At 39.4% G+C, this 14,329-nt stretch overlaps 1 protein-coding gene across 1 annotated transcript in view; it reads left to right on the top strand.

Moving 5' to 3' along the window:
- Nucleotides 1–14,329, top strand: part of ROBO2 (roundabout guidance receptor 2) — a 1,312,832-nt gene that overhangs the window by 772,246 nt on the left and 526,257 nt on the right. The window contains exon 2 of the mRNA XM_036243039.1: nt 2,710–3,036. Coding sequence (XP_036098932.1) covers nt 2,710–3,036 — 327 coding nt within the window. The remainder of the gene's footprint in view (nt 1–2,709; nt 3,037–14,329) is intronic.

Genomic DNA, 14,329 nt, shown 5'->3' with positions numbered 1-14,329 from the left:
TGAGGTTTTTAAAAATAAAATCTAGATATTAGTCTTGTATTAGATATATGATTTACAATGTTTTTTTCTGATTCTGTGGTTTCTCTTTTATTTTTTTACATGCTTTTTCAAACACAAACATATTTAAATTTGATGAAGTCCATTTTGTTTATTATTTTGTTTGTCATTTGTGCTTTTGGTGTCATAACCACAAAGGTTTTCCTGAACTCGAGGTCGCAAAAATTTGCTCCTATAATTTCTTCTAATTGTTTGATATTTTTACCTCTTACATTTAGATTGTAGATGTTCTTTTGAAAATTTTATAATAGTGGAAATAAAGTTACTAGAAAAATATCTAAATGTGACAATGCTAGAATAGTTTATACATGGTGTAGATAAATAAGTAAAATTCTCTGAGTTGAAAATGCTAGATTCAGTTTGGTTATTTTGCCTCTTTTTCTATTGTATGTCTGTTATTTAATATTTTATTTGATGAAGTATTAATATACAGAGGTGGGCAAAAGTAGGTTTACACTTGTGAGTATGCTGAGCACAGAGTTTATTCTTATATGTTTTTTTAAAAATGTTTTTCCTTTATTGATTTGAGAGAGAGAGAGAGAGAGAGAGAGAGAGAGAGAGAAACATAACATCACGAGAGAGAACATCGATTGGCTGTCTCCAGCATGCCCCTACTGGAGATTTGGCCCACAACCTGGTCATGTACCCTGACCAGGAATTGAACTGGTGACCTTTTGGTGCATGGGCTGATGCTCAACCACTGAGCCACACCGGCAGGGCTCTTATATTTCTATTAATTATTGTACTAGATTCTATACAAACAACTGTGAACCCACTTTTGCCCACCCATATACTTAAGGTCTTTCCCATCCAAGTGCTTATTAGGGCAGGAGATTATTTGATATCGTAAATAGGATTCTAATAACAAGGACAATTGACGTGCTCAGTTTTAATAATAGAACAACTTTGACAGTTGGGAGAATGTGGATGCCTGTCTGTGGGAGACCAGAGAACAAGGAGGCTGTCTAAACAAGGGGACTGCAGCCTACCATATGCCTGGTACACGAAAAGTGACACATAGCTCTTGATTAATTTCAGGATCAGATTCTATGGCTCTGTGTCCAGAAATTTACATTTGTGAATATTTTACAGTTTGCAAACTATGATTAACCCTTCATCCTTGAATGCTTTGAGATCTTCCTCAATTATTACTTTGAAAAATAATTCTTACTTTTTATAGACTGCAAATTCCCCATGTGCTTTAGGGACCCAGTACTTAATATGTAACTTTCTTTATTATTGTGATACATGATGTGATTACCTGTCCATAATTAAGTGCTCTGTGTTGCTTTAGTTCTTTTTCTTAAATTTCGACCTGTGTACTGTAAGTTATTCTTGCTGTAGGTACCCAGCACTTGTAATGTTTAACTTCCTTCTCAGATCTGATGAGATTACAAATGGTAATCAGCAACCTTTAAATGTTAGTTCTCTTCAGAAAATAAATGTTTATTTACTACCAAGTGAAATTTCCTGTTAAAGTAAAATATCCATTTGTAATTAATATTGCAAGAAAACTAGAATGATATTGAGGAATAAATTTTACTTTTGTTTATGGGGCAGAAATGTGCTAATATTAGGTGATTGGTTAGAAAATGTTAAGAGTAGATTTATAAAAGCCCACAAGTGTGATATCATTATGTCCTCAGATGTTGTTAATTTCTCTCAGCATCTCCTTTGGATTCATTTGCAGTGGCTGGTAGGACCTATCCACAAATAATGACCATTGATACTTTATAAATTAAAAATATTCAAAACCATATGTTATACAAAATGTTCATTTAAAATACCAACAGGTTCTTCTCTTCCTATTTCTCGTCCTCCTTCATGGTTCCACTTTCATTGCAGTCACAAGGGACTCAGGGGTACGTGTGGCTCTTCCTTACTATATGGTGATATACCAAGTTTTATCAAGTACCATTTTATAATATGCCTTATATCTTTCATGTTGTTTCTTCCATCTGAATCCTTTATCCTTTATTGACACATTTTTATTCTTTACACCTTAATTTAAATGCTACCTTTTTGGGGAGAGACTTCTTATGCTATAGAGTTAACATTTTGTTTCTCGTTTTCTTCCTGTGATGCATTTCATGGACCTTTATGCAACACTTGTTTCATTTTAACAGGGTGACTTGTACTTGAGATCCTTAGTCAGACATATCTGGATTCAATTTTATTTTCTAAGCTTCTTCCTTATCTATTAAATTGAGTCAATATTTGTACATACTGTGCAGGCCTCTTTTTATGTCAAGTCTGTTAACAGTGCCAGCATGATAAATGGTATCTATGTGTGTATTCTAGGTACTTGACTTGGCTTTCTCCCTCAGGAGATAGAAAGCACTTTGAGGACAGGAATTAGTCTTACTCATCTTTGTACCAAATCCAGCATGCTCTTGTTTACTTTTGTGTTCCATCATTTATGGGCCATTAATTATAATTTATTAGAATATATATATCCTATTGCTATAATGTCACATAAAGGAATGGGGATGACTTACACGATACATAAAGAGCAAAAGAGTAAGAGAAACAAAATAGTGAGTATATTTTGAATAATTGAAGAGCTTAGTTTCACCAATGTGAACTTAAAGCAAACAAGACCTATCAATCAGAAAATGTGAAAGCTCGTCTTTATCCTTCCATGTTTTGTAGGATCTCGTCTTCGCCAGGAAGACTTCCCCCCGCGCATAGTGGAGCACCCTTCAGATGTCATTGTCTCCAAGGGAGAGCCCACCACGCTGAACTGTAAGGCAGAGGGCCGGCCGACGCCCACCATAGAGTGGTACAAGGATGGTGAGCGGGTGGAGACGGACAAGGATGACCCGCGGTCCCACAGGATGCTGCTGCCCAGCGGGTCCCTGTTCTTCTTGCGCATAGTGCACGGGCGCAGAAGTAAACCCGACGAAGGAAGCTACGTTTGCGTGGCAAGGAACTACCTTGGTGAAGCCGTGAGTCGGAACGCATCGCTGGAGGTGGCATGTAAGTGAGCACAGGGAACCTCGTAGATGCCATGCGCACTCACTTTGGTTTGTTTGTAGTAAGCTTTGATTTGTTTCCGTGGGTGCGCAAAACCTAAAGAATTCACTAATGTCATCTGCATAATTTTACTTTACCTTCTCCAAAGAAAGCTGGCAAAATAATGTAAGCCGGGGGGTTGCAGTAAATTCATTTATGTTAAAGCAGCGTGGTGATGTTAGTGTATTAAAGCAAGGTGGCAGTACTCTTGGTCATGTTTAAAACTTGAATTATTAATGAGAGGTAAAATCAAGCATTAAACTTGGCAGTGTTAAATGAAAAGTTTTGTGTAACATGACATCAAATACAAGGGGTCAATTCAATACTGTACCTGTTTCTTTTTTTTTTTTTTAAGGCAATTTCTAAATCATTTTTTAGGCAATTAAAAAAATATATATATGCTCCAGATTAAATTAACTCCTTTAGTTTTAGGCTGAATTCAGGAATCATTGCTTTAGGCATGCCAGGAAAAACACACCAACAGTAACATCAATTATACTTTATTTATTTAATAAAAAATTACCAGAGAAGAGCTCTTATTTCTGTAGGGACAGAATGTTTGTACATCGCAGGGTCTAATCTTGGGAATTGACAATAACTCAGGATTTGCCCTGACTTTGACGTTTAAAAAATGTGTGTGTGTGTGTGTGTGTGTGTATCAGATAACCTAATAGCACTAGCAAATTACAATATCAATGCTTTGCAGCAATTTGAACATTGATTCCACAGTTTCAGGTCTGGTTTGTTATAGCAAGGATATGGTACAGTAATTTAGACAATACCACATATATTTTTTTATATTATCTATTTTGAGGAAATATTTTATCTAGAATTAATTGTGGATAAGATGGAAATACTTAGGTCTTTAAACAGTTCATACTTTTCAACTTTCTGGTTGTACCAGTAGGTCTCATAATGAGAGAACTGAGGCATTTCAGGAGGCTTGAGTCTTGTTTATATGTTTTGGAGGGTAGTGCTAAATAATAGTTCATGGTCTCTTGTCTGTAATTAAAGTTGATATTTATACTCACATTCCACAATATATTGCACTAGATTATAAAACTTGTGTATTGAAATTCTCAACACTATTATATCATTACTTTTTCTCACTACCTTTATCCATGAAAGCATCTTTTAGTAAACAAATTCAAGCTATTGCTTATTCAGCTACCTCAGTGAAAGCTTTTGTTTTCAAGTGTTTAGTCTTGATTTAGAGTTTGTCCCAAGAAATCTGGAACCCACTGATGCTTGAAGTGTGTAGGTGCAATAGGAAAGGTTAGAAGACTCCTAAACCCACATTTGTTTGTGAAAGACCTTGAGATATGAGCATTAGAACCTTAATGAGCAATGCCATTTTGCCTGGACACCAGGTAAGTTCATTTTTATAATTTATTTTCAAAAACATTGAAAACTTCAGTTTAGTAAGATTTGAAATATACACAAAAACCTGAAAAATGTAAATATCCCTAACTGTTCAATTTTATTTTGAAATATCTTATTTCTGGAATTTTTCAAAAATATTGAAATATTTCAGTGTCAAATTCTATTGATCTTTTTCCTACCAGATCCCCTTATAGTAAATATAATAGGCATTATCCTCCCATTTTATAGATACAATGAAATCTGTGTTAGTTAAGTGACCAAGAATTAGACAGTACGTTAATGGGAATTCAAGAGAAGATTTGGATTCTTCTAATTTTTAGTTTTAGATAATTGTGCCATATTTGACACAATTTGGCCTATTATGTATAGGCCACAAATCTGCCGATTTTGTGTAAATTAAAATTGAGAATTTTGGTTTTTTTCTTTTATCTACTTAGAAACAAATGATTGTTTGTTTTATTGATTTTTAGTGAGAGAGGAAAGGAGAGAGAGAGAGAGTAACATCTGTGTAAGAATAAAACATCAGTTGGCTGCCTTCTACACTCCTCCTACCAGGATTGAGTCCACAACCTGGACATGTGCCCTGACTGGTAACCGAACTGGTGACCTTTCAGGACATGGGATGGTGATTCCCAACAGCCACCATGGCCAGGGCAGCAAATAACTATTTTTAATTCTTAACTAACTTTTCTTTTCAAATATTAAAGTTCATCTAAATTGGCCAGCCATTTTATTGTTGGGAAAGTCTAACTTACAATTTTGCTTTTTGAAGCTTTAACTTGGTTAAAATTGCTGTCAAGGAGCATGCATCTTGTACATTTATTTAATAACCCAAAAGATTGCTTTCTTTTCTAATTGTATCATTAATAATGAATCTGTTTTAGGAGGAAATTTAAAACTATGACATTTTTTGCTTATAATGTGACAGTAGCTTTTTAAAAAATTTAAACCAATGAGCTTTGAGAAATGCTGAAAATGTTTTTGACCTAGAGAGGAAAACAGAAGTCTCCCAAATTGAATTTAGCTAGTGAATAAAATTCTTTCTTCTAATTCCATGTCAACAGTTCATGCCATTTGAGGCAGCACAAGATCAAATAGTATTCATTTATATGCTCATCTTTTGCATTAGCTCATCAGTCTTCTGTCTTTCCTTGTGTTTCATAAAAAAGTTTTTATATAGAAATTTGGGTCAAAACGCTGGGATTTTTCAATAGTATTGGTAACCAATATATTTTATAAAATGAGATATATTTTATGTGTTCTTCTACCAGATTATAAAACTGACTTTCATATGTTTAAACCCTCAACATAAATGCTCAATTATAGAACACACATTGTTTATACATCAAAGGAAAGAATGGACGCCTAAACACATGTGTATTTGGAGAACTGCAAGTAGCGTGATAAAAGGTTGGTGGCCAGTATATGTTCGAAAGGTAGGCATGTGTTGTATGATAAAATATAGCCTTTTTTGTTATGTGGAAAGTGACTTTGAAAGAGAATTGAAGATTGAGTTAAAATGATATGATTGAAATCAGAGAGGAATTAAGAAACTGCCAAATAACTCAGATGAAGGTATGTGTTAGATTTTAAACTGAAAGTAACAGTGAAGATTTAAAGAAGGAAATAGTTGGAAACATTAAGAAATTATATATCATTTCATTTTAAGGTCAGTTTAGGAGATAGGGGCTGATTCTATCTATGTAGCAATCTATCATCTATATTTGGCAGAGTGACTGTGTATATAGTAGGGCCATCCACAGGAATGACAAATGCATGAGGAGTAAGTGTAGTGGGAACTGAAGAGTGAAGTTACCTTTGTCTCCATGGTTTGTCACACCAATGAGCTATCAAGGTGGAAATTCCTCATGTTCTATTTTTAAAAAGTGCTTCTGGAATTGAGAAGAAAGCTCTTTCCCAGATAGAGGTTGAAGCCATGGGAGTAAATAGAAGTAGACATGATTGCCCAGGCAGGCTGTGTGCCCAGTGGTTAATAAGGGCCAAGACCACTCCCACAGCTTGGAACCCCAATATTTAATGGCGGGCAAAGGAAAGAAGTGCTGGTGCTGGAGGTTCAGGGAGGTTTTAGAATTGATGGGATCTGAGCAGTGAAGTGACAAGAAAGCCAAGGGAATAATTTTCAGAATGAGAAGTGGTTGGCATTGTAAACGCCACATGGTGTTTACAGAAAGGTGTCTGCACTCTAGGAAGGAGGAGGTGGGGGAGTTAGAGTGGCAAATGCTACCTGTTCTTCCAAGACTTTAGCTTTGAAGGGTGTGAGGGAACTGGAGCAGGGTCTGTGCTGTGCACTGTGGGATATTTAGCAGCATCTCTGGTCTTTGCTCAGGACCCTGCAACCCCATTTATGACAACCCAAAATGTCTCCGTACACTGCCAAATGTCCCTGGGTCAGGGGGAGAGGGGGGTTGAAGTCTGTTGACAAGTAGAGATTCAGGTGCATCTGGGTTGTCAAGAGTGTATGGATCAGTAGGAAACAAACTTGTTACAACTTTTTTTGTGAAATGATTAATGATAAAAATATGAATTTTTTTTTTAACTCTTTTTGCTTCACCTTGGTTTTCATTTTTAATTTAAATCTTAGCTTCTGCTGTCTTGACCAGTTGTACAGAAGTCCTCCTGTTCTTTCCCATACTGTATTTGTTCTGGTCTTTGTTTTCCTTTAATACATACTTCAGTTTTATGTAAGGGAACCAGAGAGTGGAGGAAACAGATATTCAGAACCAGTTATTGTAATGAAGATTTGAATCCCTTACCTTATATTTGCTTTCCCTCTTTATGATTGGGGGTGGGGAGACGGGTGAGGGAGGCGGGGAGAGAAGTAAACCAGAAAGTACTTTTCAAATCATTTGAACTCAAGGAAGGTCTTTGGGCAAAAACTGAGTTTCACGTATTTAGAAAACAGAACCACAGGGTCCACAGCAAGGCTTGCGGCACTGAAGCAGTGAGCGCAGTTTCCCAGGGGCCCACGAGGGGCCCGGGCGTGCTGGTGCAGACAGGATTCAGCGGGCGCAGATGGGATTCAGGGGGCCCGGACCGGATACAGGAAGCGCGGACGGGATTGAGCGGGTGCGGACGGGATTGAGCGGGCACGGATGGGATTCGTGGGGCGCGGACGGGATTGAGCGGGCACGGACGGGATTCGGGGGGGCACGGACGGGATTGAGCGGGCACGGACGGGATTCAGGGGGCCTGGACGGGATTCAGGGGGGCGGACGGGATTGAGCGGGCGTGAACGGGATTCGGGGGGAGCGGACGGGATTCGGGGGCGCGGATGGGATTGAGCGGGCACGGACGGGATTTGGGGGACGCGGACGGGATTGAGCGGGCGCGGACGGGATTCGGGGGACGCGGACGGGATTGAGCGGACGCGGACGGGATTCGGGAGGCGCGGACGGGATTGAGCGGGCACGGACGGGATTTGGGGGGCACGGACTGAGCGGGCGCGGACGGGATTCGGGGGACGCGGACGGGATTGAGCGGGCGCGGACGGGATTCGGGGGGCGCGGACGGGATTGAGCGGGCACGGACGAGATTCGGGGGCGCAGACGGGATGGAGCGGGCGCGGACGGGATTGAGCGGGCGTGGACGGGATTCGGGGGGCGCGGACGGGATTGAGCGGGCGCGGATGGGATTGAGCGGGCGTGGACGGGATTCGGGGGGCGCAGACGGGATTGAGCGGGCGCGGATGGGATTGAGCGGGCGCGGACGGGATTCGGGGGGCGCGGACGGGATTGAGCGGGCGTGGACGGGATTCGGGGGGCGCGGACGGGATTGAGCGGGCGCGGATGGGATTGAGCGGGCGCGGACGGGATTCGGGGGGCGCGGACGGGATTGAGCGGGCGCGGACGGAATTCGGGGGGCGCGGACGGGATGGAGCGGGCGCGGACGGGATGGAGCGGGCGTGGACGGGATTCGGGGGGCGCGGACGGGATTGAGCGGGTGCGGACGGGATGGAGCGGGCGCGGACGGGATTCGGGGAGCGCAGACGGGATTGAGCGGGCACGGACGGGATTCGGGGAGCACAGACGGGATTGAGCAGGCGTGGACGGGATTCGGGGGCACACCAGCGCTCCTTGCGATTGGGGTCCCAGAAGCCGCTCTCACGCAGAGGGAGGCTGCCTGCGATGCAGCCTGTGTCAGTGCAGCCCCTCGGGATGGCAGCTGTAGCCTCAGGTGGTAAATATATGACAGCAGCTTGATCTATCGACCAGGGTAAAAGGGGGTTCTGGCCTAAATGAAAATTCATGAAAAATTGATGAAGTCCCCAGATTATTTTTTCATTTTTTTTTTTTTTTCTTTTCTGAGCACCATGGCAGTACAGAGAGGAGAGATTAAGGTGCTGGCTGCTTTAGTGCCAAGGAGGTTGTGGTGGTGTGGTTCAAAGGTCAGGGGTCACAGAGTAACTGATCTTGTCTGGTTTTTGCTTTCCTTCTAAAGCAAAATACAAGAGCCTTTCAGATTTGCTGTGATTTACCTTTGCTTTGATAAAAGTAAAGTAAAATAAAATAAAACAAAATAGCTAAATGTCTAAAGTTGGCTTCCGATGCAACTACAAAAGAGAGGATAGATGGAGTTCATAATTTAATTGGGAACTAGAAAGAGATTAAATTCCAAGACTTCAGGGTGATTTCTTTCTTTTCTTTTTCCTTTTTTTTTTTTTGTTTCCAGTATCAAGACTCATGTTGCAAGAAAATCATTTAGAGAAGGAAAGGGGCTTGCATTATTTATAGGTCACAGATTGCTAGGATGGCAAAGCTATGGGACGCTGCAAATGTAATGATCCCGTTCACTTTGAATCCCAAACTAAACTGATGTTTTATTTGTACGAGGAAGAGAGGTTACAAAAGCAGACTGACTTCAGTAACAGAGGTTACAGGTGGCATTACAAATGAACACAAAGTAAATTGTTTCCAACTTAATAAATATGTATTTTTCTTTCTAAGTATTTTTATTTTAGCTGTAAATGAGTGTTATATAGACAAAATACCTTTGTGCTTCAGAAGTTAAATTGAAAAACAGACTGAGAGCCATGGAGAGCATTAAAAATTGCTTTATTGAGATATAATTTATATACCATATAATTTACACTTTTAAAGTATTCAATTCAGTGTTTTGCAGTATATTCACAGGGTTGTTCAACTAATACCATAATCTAATTTGGAACAGTTTCTCTACTCCTGAAAATAAATTCTGTGCCTATTATCAGTCAATTATCATTGCCCTGGAATCTGCCCCAGTCCTGGGCAAATACTTATCTACTGTCTGTCTCTATACATTTGCCTGTTTCAGACTTCCATATACATGAAATCATTCAATAGATGGTTTTTTGACTAGCTTCTTTTCCTTAATATTCTTACAAGGATCATCCTTGTTGTAGCACGTATCAGTACTTCATTCCTTCTATTTCTGAATAATATCCTGTATTTTATGGATACACCACATTTTATTCATCCGTCCATCAGCTGATGGACATTTGGGTTGTTTCCACTTTTGGTCTTCTATGAATAATGCTGTTGTTAGTATTCCTGTACAAGTTTCTGTGTAATATATGGTTTCATTTGCATCTTCTTTTGGTTATAAACTTTAGAGTAGATTTTTTTTTTTTTGTCATAGCATAACTCTGTTTAATTTATTGAGGAATTTATATGTAATTTTAAGTATAGATTAAATAGTATTTATTATTGTCATTGAATTAACTGTATCTAACTTCCTGCTCAATACAAAGCACAGCCACAAAACAGTGAGTGTATTTGACAAATATTGTTGAATGGCTGACATGTTACACTTCCTGTGTCATGTGTCCATATTTAAAAATAACATTAAGTTAATTAAACTATAAAATAATTAACTATGTGAATATATTGAATGACTACAATGTCTCTATTTTTTAATCTAGTTATTTAATTCAAGTAGGTGTGATTTAATGGAATAAATCCTGAAATCACTTCTACTAGACTGTGCTGACTCTGGCACCATTTAAGTTGAATAATCTTGCTAGTTGAGTCTTTGCTACCTTTTTTGTTTCATTTTTATTTGTCCTAAAAGCAAGCGGTAGTCCTTAGAATAATTGACATTGCCTTTCTCTTCCCAGTTGCTTATCCTTCCAAATGGCTTAGTGTTTTTTTTCTTCTTCTTACTTGTAAGGTTTAGAATAAGAAATTAATGAGCGGTTATAGTAGAAGCTGGTTAAGTAATTCCAGGAGAGGGAAACAGAGCACTGCTCTCATCATGTCACGACTTTCCCAGAACACAGACCTGTGCAAACATCTCTGCCCATTGAAATGCATGCAAGGCCATTGGTCAACTGGAAATGATGGTCATAGATTCTGACAAAAAAGAATATAGAAGCAACTGGCTTCTTCATGACTCCTCTAGTTGTATTTCTAAACATTTTAAGAAAGAATTCAGAATTTTTGTTAGGGTGAGTCAGATACGTGAACAACTGAAAAACACTTAGAGCACAAGGTACTTAGACAGCATTATGGGCTGAATTATGTCCCCCTGGATTTCATAAGCTGAAGCCCTAACCCCTAGTACCTCAGAATGTGACTGTGTTTGGACGTAAAACCTTTAAAATGGTACATTTCTAAATGCAGCTCTCAGGGTGGGCTCTGGCGTCATCTGGCCTTACAAGAAGGAGGCATTTAGACACGTAGAGACACCAGACATGCGGATGTGGAGAGGAAGGACTCAGGGAAAAAGAAGATGGCCATCTGCAAGCCTGGGCCAGAGGTCTCAGAAGAAACTAAACCTGTCAAAACTCGAATCTTGTACTTCCAGCCTCCAGAACTGTGGGAAAGTAAATTTCTGTTTTTTAAGCCACTCGGTCGGTGGTACTTTGTATGGCAGCCCTACAAGCTAATGCAGGACATTCACTTTCCAGTGTGAGCGACACCAAGTAGAGACAGTGTTAGAGGGAATGAAGTGAGGAGGGACATGTTTGCACACCCAGGTTTTGTACTGCCCTCTATCCACAACTTGGTCTGAGGCTGTTTTCAAAGAAATCTGTAAATTCAACTGAAAGCTTTCAAACTATGAATGTGTCAGCATTGAGGGCTCAATCTAAAACATATTTAAATGAAAACAAAAGACCAAGTGACAAACATTTTGGTATTAGAAAACAGAGGATCTTAGAGGGTATGCATGTGTTCTCATGCACACATCTGTGTTATTTGGGCAGTCTTCTGTGTATACATTTTAATTTTGTGATACTCTACCACAGTTTTTTAAACACTGGCTATTTCTTTATATTTTAATCTTTGCAAATGAAGGTGTGAAATTGTAATGCCTGGGGAACATGTTTGAACTTACAATCTATTTAAATATGTATAATGCTGTATTTTGATATCAGATTTCTGTTGATTGAATTAACTATATCCAAACCCTCTTAGCACAAGTCTCAAGTTGCTATTCACTCAAATTAGCCTGAACTACATCTGATTCGAAGGAAAGCACATAAAGAAGTAAAGTCTTGATGTTCTCTACTTTTAAAAAGATTATTTCTAAAAACAGTATTATTCTGATCTCTGCAAACATGTAAATCCTATCCATGGAATGACAGACAAAAATATGCATTGTGTTACGAGGTATATCAATACAAGTTATTTTATTGATTTTTTAATTTTATTTTAGAGAGAGAGAGAGGAAGGGAGAAATAAAAGCATCCATGTGAAAGAGAAACATAGATTAGCTGCCTCCTGCATGCCCCATACTGGGGATCAAGCTCACAACTTGGGCATGTGCCCTGACTGGGAATCAAACCGGGATTTCTTAGTCCAGAGGTTCTCAACCTGTGGGTCGTGACCCCTTTGGGAGTCAAATGACCCTTTCACAGGGGTCACCTAAGATCATCGAAAACACATATTTCTAATGGTTCTAGGAACCGAGACACCACTTCTTTATCTGTCTTCAAGCGGGTCTGCCCACATGCAGATACGCCCACATACAGTACCTGGTGTGATGACATCATCTCACTAACCCCATCACATACACCCTGTAGAAATACAGGTGTATGTGACAGGGTTGGCGCCACATTGTACCTATGTGCACCTGTCACACATGTGTAGAGTGCAGCTGAAAGCAGCAACTCTGTTAAAAGCAGCTACTGTGTTGAAAGCAGCAGTGTTGGAGGTAAAATAATACTTCAGAATTATAATTACTGGGTAAATATAAAATCATGTGCTGTAAAATCATCAACTAATGTAAAAAAATATATCTCTACCATGGAAACTTAATCTGGATGCTGATCGGTCTTTTTATATTCAGCAGTGGTTGATATGAATACTGCCCCCTTGTGATGGTAAAAGGAATGTAAAAACAAACAAACAGAGAATAGTAAATCGTATGAAACTTTAATGAACTATATTGAGTAAACTATGCCATGTATCACTTTTTGTATTATTAAAGCTATTGTTATATATTATTTTCATTAGCAAACCATCCCATGACAATGGATCGTGTAGAAAAGAACATTAAGAAAAAAATATATATGCCCTGGCCGGTTTGGCTCAGCGGTTAGAGCATCGGCCTGCGGTACAGAGAGACCCGGGTTCGGTTCCCGCTAGGGGCATGTACCTTGGTTGCAGTTTGTCCCCGGCCCTGGTTGGTCGTGCGGGTGGCAGCCACTCGATGTGTCCCTTCACATAGATGTTTCTCTCTCTCTCTCTCTTCCTCTCTCTCCCTCCCGCTCTATCTGAACAAAAAATGGAGAAGTGTCCTCGGATGAGGATAAAAAATAAAATAAAAAAAAAGAAAAAAATATATAGTGAGAATTTTTTACAGTATGGTTTTACCTTAGTAATTACAGTGGGAATTGAGAAACTGCAAAGTGTTATTTGTTGTGAAGTTCTATCAGCAGAATCTATGAAGCCAAACAAACTAAAATGCCATTTTGATAGCAAGTATCTAAGCTTTGCCAGCAAGGGTACCAACTATTTTAGAAGCAAAACTGATGAACTCAAGAAAGCCTGACTTGACACAGGTGGCAAGTACCTCAAACAAAACGTAGCAGCCATTGAAGCTACATATTTGGTGGCACTCAGAATCGCCAGAGCTATGAAACCTCACACCATTGCTGAGGATTTACTGTTGCCAGTGGCCAAAGATATTGTTCGAGTTATGATTGGAGATGAATTTGTTATGAAATTGAGTGCAATTTTCTCATCTAACGACACTGTCCGCAGAAGAATAGATGGCATGTCTGCTGATATCTTGATCAAATAATGCAGGAAATTAAATCTGCTCCAATTCCAATATTTAGCATCCAGCTTGATGAATCTATAGACATTGCAAACTGTTCACAGTTACTAGTTTACATGAGGTATATTAATGATGGTGACTTTAAAGGTGAGGGTTTTGTTTGCAAAGTTCTTGAAACAACAAGTATTGCACATGATATATTTGACACACTTGGTTCATTTCTGAAGGAGCATAAGATCTCTTGGGAAAAGGTTTGTGGTGTTTGCACAGATGGTGCTCCAGCTATGCTAGGATGTTGATCTGGATTTCAATGTTTGGTACTGAATGAGTCACCAAAAGTCGTTGGAACTCAGTGTATGATTCATCAGCAAATATTAGCAACAAAGATGCTGCCATAAGAGTTACAAGAAGTAATAAAAGCGTCATAAGTTCTGTCAATTTTGTAAAGGCGAGCACTTTAAACAGTCGACTGTTTTAGCAACTGTGCAACGAGTTGGATGTGCTGAACAATGCTCTGCTATTTCACACTGAAGTGAGATGGTTGTCAACAGGAAAAGTTTTAAAATGTGTTTTTGAGCTTTGTGATGAACTCAAAACATTTTTTAATCAGAAAGCACTTTAATTGAAGCACTTTTCAGCGATAAAAGTGAACTGT

Source organism: Molossus molossus, unplaced genomic scaffold (assembly GCF_014108415.1).
Source record: "Molossus molossus isolate mMolMol1 unplaced genomic scaffold, mMolMol1.p scaffold_m16_p_5, whole genome shotgun sequence".
Taxonomy (NCBI): Eukaryota; Metazoa; Chordata; class Mammalia; order Chiroptera; family Molossidae; genus Molossus; species Molossus molossus.
Note: the sequence above shows the minus strand (reverse complement) of the source record. Positions and strands in the feature narration are given on the sequence as shown.